This window comes from Pungitius pungitius, chromosome 15 (assembly GCF_949316345.1).
Source record: "Pungitius pungitius chromosome 15, fPunPun2.1, whole genome shotgun sequence".
NCBI lineage: Eukaryota > Metazoa > Chordata > Actinopteri > Perciformes > Gasterosteidae > Pungitius > Pungitius pungitius.
In genome coordinates, this window is record NC_084914.1 from 1875007 (window position 1) to 1889389 (window position 14383).

The 14383-nt window shown below is 48.7% G+C and overlaps 3 protein-coding genes across 4 annotated transcripts; 2 read left to right on the forward strand and 1 right to left on the reverse strand.

Moving 5' to 3' along the window:
- The first annotated feature begins 742 nt into the window (after positions 1–742).
- LOC119209381 (armadillo repeat-containing protein 1-like) lies at positions 743–4296 on the forward strand. 2 transcript variants are annotated; one of them, XM_037458678.2, is made up of 7 exons: positions 743–1088; positions 2298–2487; positions 2566–2657; positions 3114–3303; positions 3388–3504; positions 3773–3847; positions 4091–4296. In XM_037458678.2, the coding sequence occupies exons 1-7, from the start codon at positions 958–960 to the stop codon at positions 4280–4282; spliced, it is 987 nt and encodes a 328-aa protein (XP_037314575.2). In that variant the 5' UTR covers positions 743–957; the 3' UTR covers positions 4283–4296. The 2 variants fall into 2 exon arrangements, with proteins under 2 accessions (XP_037314575.2, XP_062413638.1); XM_062557654.1 differs by lacking the exon at positions 743–1088 and adding an exon at positions 1095–1248.
- Positions 4297–4332: 36 nt separating this feature from the next.
- LOC119209380 (cytochrome P450 7B1) lies at positions 4333–10169 on the forward strand. The gene is made up of 7 exons (XM_062557653.1): positions 4333–5034; positions 6062–6407; positions 6766–6902; positions 6974–7591; positions 7944–8147; positions 8219–8397; positions 9193–10169. The coding sequence occupies exons 2-7, from the start codon at positions 6334–6336 to the stop codon at positions 9484–9486; spliced, it is 1506 nt and encodes a 501-aa protein (XP_062413637.1). The 5' UTR covers positions 4333–5034; positions 6062–6333; the 3' UTR covers positions 9487–10169.
- Positions 10170–10362: 193 nt separating this feature from the next.
- Positions 10363–14178, reverse strand: si:ch1073-184j22.1 (erythroferrone). Its single transcript, XM_037458724.2, has 8 exons — positions 14005–14178; positions 13549–13665; positions 13096–13219; positions 11443–11567; positions 11237–11348; positions 11080–11161; positions 10914–10992; positions 10363–10610 (listed from the first exon to the last, which is right to left on the reverse strand). Exons 1-8 carry the CDS (start codon positions 14176–14178, stop codon positions 10512–10514), a joined length of 912 nt encoding a protein of 303 aa, XP_037314621.2. The 3' UTR covers positions 10363–10511.
- Positions 14179–14383: the final 205 nt, after the last annotated feature.

Genomic DNA, 14383 nt, shown 5'->3' on the forward strand with positions numbered 1-14383 from the left:
CCGAACACTCTGAGGAAGAAGAGATGAATCAATAAGGATGATTGAATGAAGCAGAACTATCAGGAGCTTTAAAAAGTTACCTAGCCAGAGAGTCAGAATAAGCATGTTTCCCATCCAGTGTTTCATGGCTGCAGTGAGAGGAGGAACCCTGACACCTTGATGGATATCCACTATTTGGGTTCACATATCAAGAATGTTTCTCCACCAGCTCAGACTCCACCTTTTACAGATGTGCAAACGCTCAGCGAGGCGCAGTCACGTTGCTGTACACAGACTGTGGGTTTGCTGTCCCGGTGGTACACAGAGACTGTCAATGGGTCAGTTCACGTGTCCCTGCGCATGGAGGCAGTGACGGCCATGAGGTCACCTTTGGGATGGACAAGAAGCTCCACTCACCAAACCCGCAGTGTGTGGAGGACAGTCAGGCCTCTGCTGCCCCCTGTAGGACAACAACACCAACTACTACACAGGTCCTTATTTCAGCTTACGGGGCGTAGTACAGTAAAAGGTACAACTTGTCCCTCTGAGGTGTTGTACTGTGAAAGGTACAACTTGTGCCTCCGAGGTGTTGTACTGTGAGAAGTACAACTTGTGCCTCTGAGGTGTAGTACAGTAAAAGGTACAACTTGTACCTCTGAGGTGTAGTACCGTGAAAAGTACAACATGTACTTCTGAGGTGTATTGCAGTGCGAGGTAATTCTGAAGTGTTTCCAGTAACTAACGATACAAATTTGTCAATATAAGATATTGATAGATAAATAACTTGGTGCTGGTACTCCTGTGTGGTTAAGCACTGAGTGGTGGGTGGGATCTTTAACTCTAAGAACAACGCAGCCCATTGGTCAGTAGGATCAGACGGCGAACAGCCGTTTAATCACAGGCCGTATTGCTGACACGTGGCCTCGCAGTTTGCTTTTACGCAGAAACAACATCAGCAGTTTGTTTATCTCGCTGTGAATGCATATTTTATTTACTGAAACCACAGATTTATTCGTTTCCAGGGTGTTAACTGTCGCGTGCTGCTCGCCTTGTTTAAGGGAGGAGAAGCTAACTTTAGCTGTTAGCCCGGTGCCGGTGGCTGGAGACAGGTGAGCGCCGTTAGCATTAGCATTCCTCCACAGCTCTCGGCTCTCATAGCGGCTCTAACCCCGAGATGCGCCATCGAAGCCCCGGGCCGGCCACACCAGCTGCCGGTGGTGCATCACGGTGTTAAGAGACTAGACCGGACATTGACTCTAGAACGGTCTAGTAAGTGATGTTAATTTACACATTTCAGAAGAAACGAGAGGTAAAGAACAGAGACCGACGCGTCGGTCACGTGCCGTGCGGAATAATTACGTCACTGTTTCCTGAACTGACAGCGAAAGTTAGTACATTCCGGACCTGGACCCGCATCATTTGACGCTGTTTCCGGTCTTTTTTTTTGTCGATCGCCCGCGAAACGAAAGTGATGTTAATTCATAATTCATGTCAACGAATCTACGTCTCAAATCTCACGAATATATATATATAAATATTTACATGTCTAACTACTGCAGGAAAACCTGCCAGGTTGGCAGGTTTTTAGCTAACTATCCGGAAAAACTATTAATTGATAAAAATGATCGTGTAATGTTTTCAGGTGATTTAACGGTGTTAATAAAGGCGTTAGCTCTTTACCGTTCGAGCCCAATACTGTTTTAATTATGAGAGTAACAATTTCCGTAACCAGAGTCCGTGAAAGGAGGCTAACGCCGGAGAATGAGCCGCGCGCCGCTGAAGGACCCGGACGGACGTACATCGTCATTTTAACGTTTGTTTCTCGCGGAGATTAAACGTTGATTAAAGAGTCACCAAAATGACCATCGATGGTGACAACATATCCGGGAATTCTGGCCTTTCACAATAAGACACCCGTCTCAACACCTCCAAATAGCGCAATAAAAGCTCTTTGATCGTCGCCCGAGTGAGTCTTATACTTTCTCTCATCAAAACAACTTTCCTGCAGTAGTTAGAAATGTAAATATTGATATTTATGAGATTGCGTGGATTCGTTAACATGTATGTATTAACATCACGAGTAATGTAATAGATTTTGCTGTCCAGGTCAGGAGATCGTGACGTTATCTCTTAAGAAGCTAAACGTCGAATCGTGAACGTACTAAACCCACATGGCAGTCGCAAACAGATGTAACGTCAATGTGAATGGAATAAAGCAAAGAAGAATCCCAAAAACCGTACGATGATAACTCGGGTTTGCTAGTTTAAAAGAGAACATTCCTGTTGATTGAACACTAATACTGGATATCTGTCCCCAGGGGCCCCTCCTATGGGCCACTGGAGGCCATGAGTGCGGAGCCGGACCCGCTGGCCGTCGTCAACCAGCTGAGGGACCTGGCGGCCGACCCCATGAACCGCAGGGCCATCGTCCAGGACCGGGGCTGCCTGCCGGGCCTCATCCTGTTCCTGGACAGCCCCAACCCGCAGGTGGTCTACTCCGCCCTCCTGGTGAGCCTCCGCCCGGACACGGAGCACACGAGGGCCCTCAATGTCACACCTTCACTGAGATGTGGTTATTGATCCCAGGCTATCCGGTACCTGGCCGAGTACCGGGCCAACCAGGAGCAGCTGAAGGAGGAGCTGGGGATGCTGCCGAGCCTCCAGAACGTCACGCAGAAGTGAGTCCGGACCGCCATGTCCTCGTTGTCAGCGTGGAAGCGAGCTGTGACAATGCTCCTCTAACCTTCAGCCTTTTTACTTCTGTTTGCTTAATAAAAAGAAGGAGGCAGTATAACCTCAACTCTATAAACATCAACAAATCCAAAGGTCAACCAACCTAAAACACATGGTGCAGAAACAGAATGAGTAATTAATGAATTAGGTCATTTTCAAGGTACAATCACAATATATTTAGTTCTTTAAGTAATTATGATCAAATTAGATTTGTATAATATTAAGATAATTTGTTTAAATCTTTTTAATTCTTACTAAATGAGAATTAGCAGTAAAATAAGTGAGTTCAGTTAGTTACTTGTTTTTATTTGTTATAAATCAGAATCCTCTTCAGACACCACTTCAGTAAAATAAGAGAGTAACAACTAGAAAGTAGAAGCTGTTCCGGTTCTGACGTCCAGGTCCACGACCCCCGGAGAGACGAAGCTGCTGGCCTCTGAGATCTATGAGCTCCTGCGGTCCTGCTCCTCCTCTGGGCGAGAGCAGGAGGTCGTCAGCAGCAGCAGCCGCCGGAAGGCGCAGTTCTTCATGGGCTCCAGCAACAAGAGGGCCAAGACCGTGGTCCTGCACATCGACGGCCTGGACGACTATGTGAGCCGAACCTTCGACGTCTACTTCTTCTTCTCTGGTTCCTCCTCCTTCTACGCCCGTAACGCTCCTCCTCTCCCCCGTCAGGGTCGCAGGGGTCAGTGCGAGGAGGCCCTGCTGAGGATCAGAGGCGTCATCAGCTTCACCTTCCAGATGACCACGAAGAGGTGCGTGGTCCGGATCCGATCGGACCTGAAGGCCGAGGTGAGGCGCTGATCGGGACTCTTCTTCTTCTTCTTCTCAGCGTTGGTGTTTTACCTGGAAGCTTCGCTCTGTGCTTTCAAAATGGAGCTCAGAAGGTCGTGTTCGTGGTGTCAGTGGGAGTTGTGGTGGGTTGACCTTATCACTCCTGCTAATGGAATTAAACTAATATCAGTTTTCCATCCGGCTTCACAAATGGGACAACGGACATAACAAATGTTTTTTAAAATCTGATCACGGACTTGATAAAGCTTTGAACCCTGTCTTTCAGGATCTGGCCTCTGCGATCGCCTCCACTCAGGTGATGACGGCTCAGCAGGTGGTGAGAGCGGAGAACGGAGACGAGGTCAGGTTTTATGACCCTGGCCTGTAGCGCCCCCCCCCCCCCCCCCCCCCCCCCCCCACCCCCCCCTTCAGAAACTGTTCATAACATTCAGCAACTGTATTTACATAAAGGGATATTCAGCATTTATTTATTTATATTTAATAATAAATAAAACTCCCAGGGGACCCAACAGGTTTCCCTGTGGGACTCCATTAGCTTTCTACATCCTTTACGCGGCCGCACGACTAATGCTTTCGTCTCCAGGTCTTCGTCCCGCTGGCGGAGGACGGCTCGGCCCCGGCTCAGCCGGGCGTGGACCTGCCAGACTACCTGCCGGAGGAGGAGAGTCCGTCTCAGGAGCCCGACAAAGTGGTGAGCCGCGTGGGTTCTGGCCCGGATGGGAACAGCTGGCTGGGCGCCGCCACCAACTTCCTGTCCCGCTCCTTCTACTGGTGACATCCACCCCTTAACGCGGCACTGAACGCAGATGAACAGGAAGTCCCTTCCTCCCTCCGGCCTTTGGGTCATTATGTGTTTGACACGGAGAGGTTTTTGAGGTCTGGTTTTCGGTCGGCGGTACCTTCGGGTCCTCTGAGGCGGTTCTGTTAATCAGTGTCCTCATGACTTCATCAGGTCCATGGCCTTAGTGATTGGAAACCAGAGGCCTTTAAATATGCTGCAGGTGTCTCCAATGTGGCGGCGTGAGCCAGGATAGCTGCAGCTAACCGCTAACCCGTTAGCCAAACCCCCAGAGATGCTCTCTTGGCGTCTAGCTGCCATTTTGTTTCTTATTAAGTCAAGTTCAAAGGTCAGTGGCACTTTTTTGTATTTCTTGTTTGTGTCAAAGTTATGTATGATTTCTGTGCAGCTTCTCAGCTAAATGACTATTATAAAAACTATTTATTTCCACTTTTTTACTCTTTGTTAAAGGGGACGTATTCCGAATATTCCACTTGCAAAGGTCTTCTACACGTTCATGCGGCTGTCTGCATGTCAACAAAGCATTTTTTTCATGATCCCTATATCATTATTTAATAAATACAACTTGTTTGGAAGCTCTGTGGTTTTGCGACATCATCGGACCAAGAGGGGTCTCAACCTTCAGAAAGCGTTTTAGTCGCTGCACAGTTCATTTACCAAGATGGCGTCCAGCCTCAGAAGGCACAACAACCAAAAGGATGGATTTCATATATGACGACTATGTCCCGGTAAGCCGAGGGAAAACATTTTCTCAAACGCTGGACTCGCGCAGAGATTGGTCTTGTTTTGGGGGGGGGGGGGGGGGGGGGGGGCTTAAAGAGACGGGCGCTAACCATTCAAAAAACAATTTGCTTTAACATCAAAGCATGTGAACGTGAAATCCTAAACACGAGTACGATTGTTAACATGAGCACGATACGTCTCCTTTAAGCACATTGGTGATGATTCATTATCAGACAAACAGGTCTTTTTTTGATGCCTTCTTAAAGAAACCAGTAGTTTGACGGAAGTACATCACATGATGAGTTTCTTCTGTGGTTTTACAGCAGCAGCAGTTTCCTCTGAAAAGGTTTAAATTACCTTTTGATGACCGTTCAGGTTTCTCCTGTGATGCTTCCGTTTGTTTCACCTGTGAGTGTGTGCTCATAGCTCGCCCACACCACGCTCCGACCAATCACATTCTAGCCTGTTGTCAGATGTTAGCATGATGCTTGTAAATCATTAATATTTAGTATGAATAAACAATATGAAATATACACAATGTATAATGCAATTGCTCAATAAATAAAACTCATCTGTGGTCTGTTTTAATTATCTATTGCATTGACAAAACAAAATTAACCTGTCTGCCCGCTAACATGTACCTGCTAATCTGTTTACCCGCTAACCTCAAAGTCATGTTCCTACATGAAGAGATAGGAATGTGAACCTATCGAGGAAGCTGAGATATCATCTATTATCTTCGTATTATTGTTATAATTGTTAATGCTGTTATATATTTTTTGTTTTTATTGAGATATAATTACTATAATGATATTAAAATAAAATTATTAATAAATAAAAAAATTATTAGAGCCTCTAATGATGTCACATAAAATTCATTAAACCAGTTGCATTGATTGGACATATTCATTAGGTATCAAACATCAAGTATTCATCATGTTTGATTGTATAAAATTGTTAACAGTCAAGAACGGTGTTAAATGTATTAGAGAAGCTGACGTCATGAGTCATCAGCTGATGTTCCCGCTGCAGAACGACCGTCCTCTGTCCTCATGTCTCCGGGAGTCTCGACTCCAGAACACAAGCCCTTTCACGTTGTTTGTCGGGACTGAGAATCCTGATCCGGCCCATCTCTCGTCTTTTACTGACCACAGGTGGTTCCTTTTTCTTGTAAAAAAGTGGCATGGAATTTATTTTGAAGGCACTGGACCGGATGTAGTCATGCGTGAGTGGGTAACTTCACAGTGTTGACTTTTTTTCGGTGATCGAGTCCTCAGGTCGGTTCTCCGGACACAAGCACCGAGATGTCCGCGATAATGCTGCTGCTGCTCGGCCTCCTGCTGCTGATCCTCGGCCTCCTGCTGCCACGCCGCAAGAGGTACCTTTGAGCAAGAGGAGTACTTCGAACTATACTTACTGTTACTGTAGTACTTCAAACTATACTCACTGTTAGTGGAGTACTTTAACCTCTACTCACTGTTACTGGAATACTTCAAACTCTACTCAGTGTTAGTGAAGTACTTCAACCTCTACTCACTGTTACTGGAGTTCGTTGAACTTTACTCACTGTTAATGGAGTACTTTAACTGCTCGGTGTTAGTGGAGTACTTCAATCTCTACTCACTGTTACTGGAGTACGTTAAACATTACTCACTGTTACTGGAGTACTTCAAACTCTACTCACTGTTACTGGAGTACAGGTGAAAGAGTAAAATGGCTTTTCTTGTGTCCTGTAGACGAGATGGTGAACCTCCGCTCATCGAAGGCTGGATTCCGTATATCGGCAAAGCTCTGGAGTTCGGTCGGGATGCCCACAAGTTTCTAGAAGAACACAAGAAGAAGTTTGGGGACGTTTTCACAGTTCGGATAGCAGGTTGGTATTTGACCTCTGAGACGAAACCAAAGGTTCAAAAGTCAGTGCTTTAAATCAATATTTACCTGCAGGTAAATACATGACCTTCGTCATGGACCCACTGCTGTATCCCAGCGTCATAAGACACGGCCGCCAGCTGGACTTCCACGAGTTCTCCGATAAGGTGGCGCCCGTCACCTTCGGCTACCCGCCCATCCGCGGGGGCAAGTTCCCCGGCCTGCCGGAGCAGATCGGCCGCACCTTCCAGCTCCTCCAGGGTGACGGCCTCTCGGCCCTCACGGAGAGCATGATGGGAAACCTCATGCTACTGTTTCGTCAGGACTACCTGGGCGGGCCGCTGCCAGGGGAGGCGAGCGGCGACTGGAAGAGCGCCGGCATGTACGAGTTCTGCAACTCCATCATGTTCGAGGCCACCTTCCTCACCATCTACGGCAGGCCGGCGTCCGCCAGCCGCCACTCTGACACGGGCCTGTTGAGGCGGGACTTTGTCCGGTTCGACAACATGTTCCCGTTGCTCATCGCTCAGATCCCCATCCGGCTGCTGGGACGGACCAAGGCCGTAAGGGACAAGCTGATCGACTACTTCCTGCCGCACAAGATGTCACGCTGGGCCGACACCTCGCTGTTCATCAGGACGCGATCGGAGCTGTTCGAGCAGTACGACGCTCTCAGGGACGTCGACAAAGCAGGTAGACAGGATTCCACAAGTATTGGTACCCACTTCCTGCTTCCTGAGTGGGACCTTAGGCTGTAAAGGAACTCATGGTCACGATTCCATCGCTAAGCTACGGGAGGACTCTTTAGGATTCAGTGACATCACTGATGTTTTTCCTTCAGTTACACTATGAGGCGTTCAGGCTCTGCTGTGAACATGTCACGTTATCATGATGTGTTCACAGGTAATCTGTAAAGTGTAGTTTTTAATAGAACAAATGCAGATGTTTTCACATGAATACAAAACCGATATTAGAGAAGAATTAAGATGTGTTGAGCTTTTTTATTGAGAAACTTCCATTGTTAAATATGAATCCCCCCCCCCAGCTCAACACTTCGCCATCCTCTGGGCCTCTGTGGGAAACACCATCCCTGCCACCTTCTGGGCCATGTACCACCTGGCGAGTCACCCCGAGGCCCTAAGGGAGGCGCGCCGGGAGATTCAGTCCGTCCTGGAGCTCAGGGGAGGAGTCAGCGGCAGCCAGGACGTGAGGCTCCACAGGGAGCAGCTGGAGAAGCTGGTGTATCTGGGTCAGTCCTGCTCTCTCTTTCTTCTTCTGTTCAGAGGAGATAGAGTAACCCCTGACCCTTCTCGTCCTCAGAGAGCGCCATTAGTGAGAGCCTCCGCCTCTCCTCGGCCTCCATGAACATCCGCGTCGCCCAGGAGGACTTCAGCTTGCGGCTGGATGCCGGGCGCTCAGTGGCCGTCAGGAGGGGAGACTTCGTTGCTCTCTACCCTCAGACCATGCACATGGACCCCGAGATCTACGAGGAGCCGCAGGTACGGCCGCCTAAACTTTGACCCCCCATGCCCCTCTCCCCAACTCACCAGAGTCCCTGGGGATAGGACACCAGCTCCATGTGTTAAAGCTGCGTTCTGTGTAGTGACCAGCAGGGGGCGACTCCTCTGCTCCCATAGACGTCTATGAGGAAATGACTCTACTTCTGTGTAGTGACCAGCAGGGGGCGACTCCTCTGCTCCCATAGACGTCTATGAGGAAATGACTCTACTTCTGTGTAGTGACCAGCAGGGGGCGACTCCTCTGCTCCCATAGACGTCTATGAGGAAATGACTCTACTTCTGTGTAGTGACCAGCAGGGGGCGACTCCTCTGCTCCCATAGACGTCTATGAGGAAATGACTCTACTTCTGTGTAGTGACCAGCAGGGGGCGACTCCTCTGCTCCCATAGACGTCTATGAGGAAATGACTCTACTTCTCTCTTGATTTATTCCCTCAGTAAACATTGTAAACACGGGTTTGTGGTCTCAGTCTCTAGTTTCAAGTCTTCTTCAATGCAGCATCATGTTCATTTATTTATTTATATTATGGTCCATTTAGGGGATGCTTTAGGGCGGGGCTACACGTTGATTGACAGGTCTCTATGTCCTCTTCAGTCTAGATTTGGTCTAAGGACAAACTAAAGCGGATGTTTTAAATTAGTTTGTCAACTGATATTTCGATGCCTTGAGTACGTCACTTTGGATTTTTTCTGCTCAGTTTGAGGAGTTTTAAGCTGTTGAACGTCTGACTATTAATCCTAAAATGTCTTTACTTGTCTTCTTCTCTTGTTTCAGTCGTTCCGAGCCGACCGTTTCCTGCAGGACGGCGTAGAGAAGACGGACTTCTACAAAGACGGCCAGCGGCTGCGGTATTACCTCATGCCATTCGGCTCGGGGTCCTCGCGGTGTCCCGGGCGGTTCTTGGCCGTTAACGAGATCAAGCAGTTCCTGTGCCTGCTGCTGCTCTACGTGGACCTGCAGCTGGAGGAAGGGCAGGCCGGGGCCACGCTGGACACCAGTAGAGCCGGACTGGGGATCCTGCTGCCGGCCGCCGACGTGCGCTTCCGCTACCGGCTGCGAAACATGTGACCTTCGCCACACAACGCCCCGCCCCCCCCCCCCCCCCCCCGGCCCTCCCTCAGCTTTGGGTGTCAGTAGATGCACAAAACTAAATTGAGGGGCGACACGGAGACACAAAAGCTTTGCATTATTTAGAGGGTTGACTAGAGACCAATACTTTGTATACTACCAATACTTCACATTATATACTAGTTTTAAAAGAACGGTCCAACATTTCAGGAAACAATGAGGACGTGGCTAGCTTAGCTTAGCACAAAGACTGGAAGCATTCCTGGAACTGTTAGCCTAGCTTAGCACAAAGACTGTAAGCAGGGGTGAAGGGCCAAACACTGCGTAGCACAAAAACATCTACCCTCCAACAAATCTTTACGTTTCTTACTGTTTAGATGATGCTGAGCGCCACAGACTGTGTAACAGAGGCCTTCAGGTGTAGCGCTAGGCCGCTAGTTGAATGCTACATTTTGTCTTCAGGTTTCAAAACGTTAGCTGTAAGCTAGTTTACAGGAACCCACCTTCCAGCAGCTCCAGGTCCGTCCGATCAGTCCGTCCAGCAACAACAGGGCCGAGACGAGTCCGCTGGTCAGATCCCACAAAATAAATCTGACTCGACTTTTCCTTCAGACGTTAAACTGCTTGAATATTCAGTGAATGAGATGCTGTTAAATAATTGGGTTAAAATGGTGTAATGCTGATTATATCCAAATGTTTTGTTTCTTATAAAGTGATTTGTAATCAACACTTTTGTGTGTGCGTGTGCGCGTGGGTGCGTGTGTGCATGTGTGTGTGTGTGTGTGTGTGTGTGTGTGTGTCTGTTTGTGTGTGTGTGTGTGTGCGCGTGTGTGCGCGTGTCCCATCTCTGACAAAAGGAAAACACAACAAACTGGGCATGAAAGGGTGTAAATACACAGATTTAATGAGATTGATAATTTGTCCGTCCATCAGGTGACACTGAGGCAAACAGGACGGGGAGGAGTCTGCTCTGGCTCCTTTGACCTTTGACCTCAGAGGTGATCAGGTAAAGGGGTCAGAAGGGTTCAGACTCCCAGCAGAATCCCAGAGAACAAAGAGTCCTGCAGGACACTAAGGGCCGACCCGCTGGAGTTATCCACGAAGACAGACACGTACTCAGCAGCCTGCGAGACAGAGACAGAGAGACACACAGAGAGACAGACACACACAGAGAGATAGAGACAGAGAGACACACAGAGAGACAGACACACAGAGAGAGTGTGACCAGAATGAACAATGTTGATTTAAATGTAAACACTCTGCTAAAACAGTTCGTTTGAACTGGAACTCCTCCTGTTCGCGTGATGCAATGACAGATATTGATTATTGATTTGGTTCCTTATTGATAGTCGGCGAGGTACTTTAATGTTTTATTACTTGTTTGCATTGCATGTTTGGGGGAGGGGCCTCGTGTCACATGGTCTCACCTGCAGATGAAGAGTTCCTGTCAGCAGGATGCTGAAGGTTCCTCCTGCCGCCGCCACGCCCACCACCGAGTCCACCGAGCTGAGGAGGACAAGGGATGAGCCGTCTGACCTCCAGAAGAAGAAGAAGCAGGTGAAGAACAGGCGAGGGAGAAGAAGAGCTACTCACAGGTTGCTCTGGCAGAGCGACTCGATGCACACAGCCGCTCTCACGCTGTCTCGGGGTCTCGCGTGGACTCGGTCTCCGCTCTCTGACACAGAGGAAGCAAACTGTTACATCTCCTCAGCAGCTATTGGTCGGTCCGAGTCAGGTGACCAGCTCTCACCTATCAGCAGGCTGGCGGTCAGCTGGTAGAACCCGGAGACGGCGGCTGTGAACCGGCCGCTGCTGCTGTTGAAGCTCCGCCCCCTCTGGATGCTCCGCTCCGAGTCCGAAGGCTGCGGGGGTCAAAGGTCAAACACGAGGGCCCACAGCCTCACTGTGGCATCCTGTGTCTGTGAGTGTGTACACATGTGTGTCTGTGTGGGTCACCTGACTAAACGGCTGCAGCTCCAGCAGGCTGCGTCGAGGGACGACGACGTCCCGAAGGAGGCGACCGAGGAAGGAGGTGGAGACACGAGGAGTAGCGTCACACTGAAAACACACTCCTTCCATGTCTGAGAGGAGCAGGAGGAGAAGAGGAAGATGAGGGGAGAAAAGTGCTATTTGAAGATCTTATTTGACCAGTGTCTACAACACATTAAGTCTGACATGTGTGGACCAATTAGAGTACTGCAATGAGCTGGCAGCAGGGGGCGGGGCTTAGGTGCGCAGGGATGGCCTTGGAAGGGTTAGCTTAAATGCTACCTTAGCATCTGGTTCATCAGAACCGGGGCGAAAGGTTTTCTCCTCTTGGCTTAAGTCGGCCTTCTTCTGTGTGGATTGAACTAGTCTATTTATTGCACAGTGTAGATAAAAAGTTGTAAACACACTGAAATATGGAAACACTAACACACACTTAAAGTAACAGACACATCATCAGTCAGCAGGAATGTCAGGAATCCTGCTCCTGAGCCACAAAATTACCCCTATTAAGGACTCAGACAGGCTGCCTCCACACGTACACACACACACACACACACACAGACTTACACACACAGGGCTGTGTTTATATAACCTACACACACAGAACACTGTGTGAGAGTGAACAGTGTGTCTGTAGTAACTAAACATGCAGAACACAAACAACTTCTTCTTCAAGACACAGGTCCACGTGTTAGCCTAGCTTAGCACAAACACTGGGAGCAGAAGGAAACTGCTAGCATGGCTCTGTCTCAAGTCTGATGCTTTTGGTGCTTTTAAAAAACAGTTGAGCATCATGAGTTAAAGCTGCATTCTGTGTAGTGACCAGCAGGGGGGCGACTCCTCTGCTCCCATAGACGTCTATGAGGAAATGACTCTACTTCTGTGTAGTGACCAGCAGGGGGCGACTCCTCTGCTCCCATAGACGTCTATGAGGAAATGACTCTACTTCTGTGTAGTGACCAGCAGGGGGCGACTCCTCTGCTCCCATAGACGTCTATGAGGAAATGACTCTACTTCTGTGTAGTGACCAGCAGGGGGCGACTCCTCTGCTCCGAATAAACGTCTATGAGGAAATGACTCTACTTCTGTGTAGTGACCAGCAGGGGGCGACTCCTCTGCTCCCATAGACGTCTATGAGGAAATGACTCTACTTCTGTGTAGTGACCAGCAGGGGGCGACTCCTCTGCTCCCATAGACGTCTATGAGGAAATGACTCTACTTCTGTGTAGTGACCAGCAGGGGGCGACTCCTCTGCTCCCATAGACGTCTATGAGGAAATGACTCTACTTCTGTGTAGTGACCAGCAGGGGGCGACTCCTCTGCTCCCATAGACGTCTATGAGGAAATGACTCTACTTCTGTGTAGTGACCAGCAGGGGGCGACTCCTCTGCTCCCATAGACGTCTATGAGGAAATGACTCTACTTCTCTCTTGATTTATTCCCTCAGTAAACATCGTAAACATGAGTTTATGGTCTCAGTCTCTAGTTTCCAGTCTTCTTCAATACACCATGATGATGATACACCATTTAGTGAGCGGATGCTTTAGGGCGGGGCTACACAGTGATTGACAGGTCTCTAAGCGGTGAATGCTTCATGCTAAGTGAGGGTGAGGCTCTCACCTTTCAGTCTGAGCTGCAACTCCTGGAGGACCATCTGCTGCTGGGGCAGAAGGGGGGCGGTGTGTCCTGGAAGCCCCCGGGGTCCCTGAGGTCCTTGGGGTCCTGGAGGTCCTGGAAGACCATGCTGACAACAACAGGTGCACCAATACAGCCTGTTATTGATCTAGTTTGACTATTTTGAGAGGCAGGTGTAGCATATGGAGATTATTTTGAATATTTCCTCCCAAAACCAATAGAAAGTCATCTATTTCTAATTAAATTAAACCGTTGCACACTTTTATGTATTTTTACATTTGTCAATTCATTGTTGTTGCCATGTGCCCAATATAAAGTGTGTTCAGTCATAAAACAGGTCCAGGCTTGAAGACATTTGCAGGCCTCCTGGCCCCACCCCTACCCCATAGCTCCACCTCGGAATCAGGTGTTAAATGTTTTGTCCCGTGGTTGTCAGACCTTTGAGGTTCTCCTGGTTCCTTTGGTTCTCCGGTTGTCCCCTTTGTTGGAGTTTCTCCTGAAGATGAGCCAGGAGCTGAGAGGAGACACTCTGGACAGGTCTGATGTCAGCGGCTCCTGAGGAGAGTAGGTTTACAAATGTTATTTATGAATTAATGATAACAGACAACTAACAAATATGATGCTTTTTGTGATGTATGTTAATTAGCTGTTAGAGGTTATGATTCATTATTATGATACAATCTTCAATTTCAATCATTATTGTTAATGTTATTAATGTTGTTGTTGTTTCTTCTTTTGTTATTGGGATCAATATTTTGTTGTATAATAATCAAAACAAATGAGCTATCTGTGGCTAACACACCTAGCCGGTCTCTACTGAGCATGTGCAGGTCTCACCCTCGTTAGCTCTAACGAGGTCTCAGAAAAGACCAGGAAGTGACCTTTGTTCCTCACCAAGATCTCCTCCTCCTCCAGGACCTCCTCGCTCTCTTCACTCTCCACTTCTGCCACGCTAGCTGCCTCCGCCACCACCACCATCATCATCATCATCATCATCATCAACGTCAGGCCCAGTTGCCCCTCTGCCCCGCCCTGAGCGCTCCGTCCCTGGGTCGGCCTGGCCAACATGCTGGGGACGGTTTGGTGGAGGAGGAACCAGAGGTACGTGTCTTCAGGGGTCTTTGAGGACTCAAGGCGTTCCCATGATGCAGGAGGTGAGTCTGCTCCTCTTTGGTGAAGGGTGGAGGAGAGTCAGTTTCTCCTTGTGACTCCAATGTTCTCCTTCCTCTCCTGCTGCTGTCTGTTCAGGAGGACCTTGCTGTTGTCAGAGAGG

Bases quoted from the DNA above. Each gene is read 5' to 3' on its own strand.
- LOC119209381 (XM_037458678.2), top strand. From the start codon at position 958: ATGCATATTTTATTTACTGAAACCACAGATTTATTCGTTTCCAGGGTG. The intron at 1,089-2,297 runs GTGAGCGCCGTT...ATCTGTCCCCAG, and splicing joins GTGCCGGTGGCTGGAGACAG to GGGCCCCTCCTATGGGCCAC. The intron at 2,488-2,565 runs GTGAGCCTCCGC...TATTGATCCCAG, and splicing joins TGGTCTACTCCGCCCTCCTG to GCTATCCGGTACCTGGCCGA.
- si:ch1073-184j22.1 (XM_037458724.2), bottom strand. From the start codon at position 14,178: ATGTTGGCCAGGCCGACCCAGGGACGGAGCGCTCAGGGCGGGGCAGAG. The intron at 13,666-14,004 runs GTGAGGAACAAA...TACTCTCCTCAG, and splicing joins TGGAGGAGGAGGAGATCTTG to GAGCCGCTGACATCAGACCT. The intron at 10,611-10,913 runs GTGAGACCATGT...TCTGTCTCGCAG, and splicing joins CAGGAACTCTTCATCTGCAG to GCTGCTGAGTACGTGTCTGT.
- LOC119209380 (XM_062557653.1), top strand. From the start codon at position 6,334: ATGTCCGCGATAATGCTGCTGCTGCTCGGCCTCCTGCTGCTGATCCTC. The intron at 6,408-6,765 runs GTACCTTTGAGC...TGTGTCCTGTAG, and splicing joins CTGCTGCCACGCCGCAAGAG to ACGAGATGGTGAACCTCCGC. The intron at 6,903-6,973 runs GTTGGTATTTGA...ATTTACCTGCAG, and splicing joins TTTCACAGTTCGGATAGCAG to GTAAATACATGACCTTCGTC.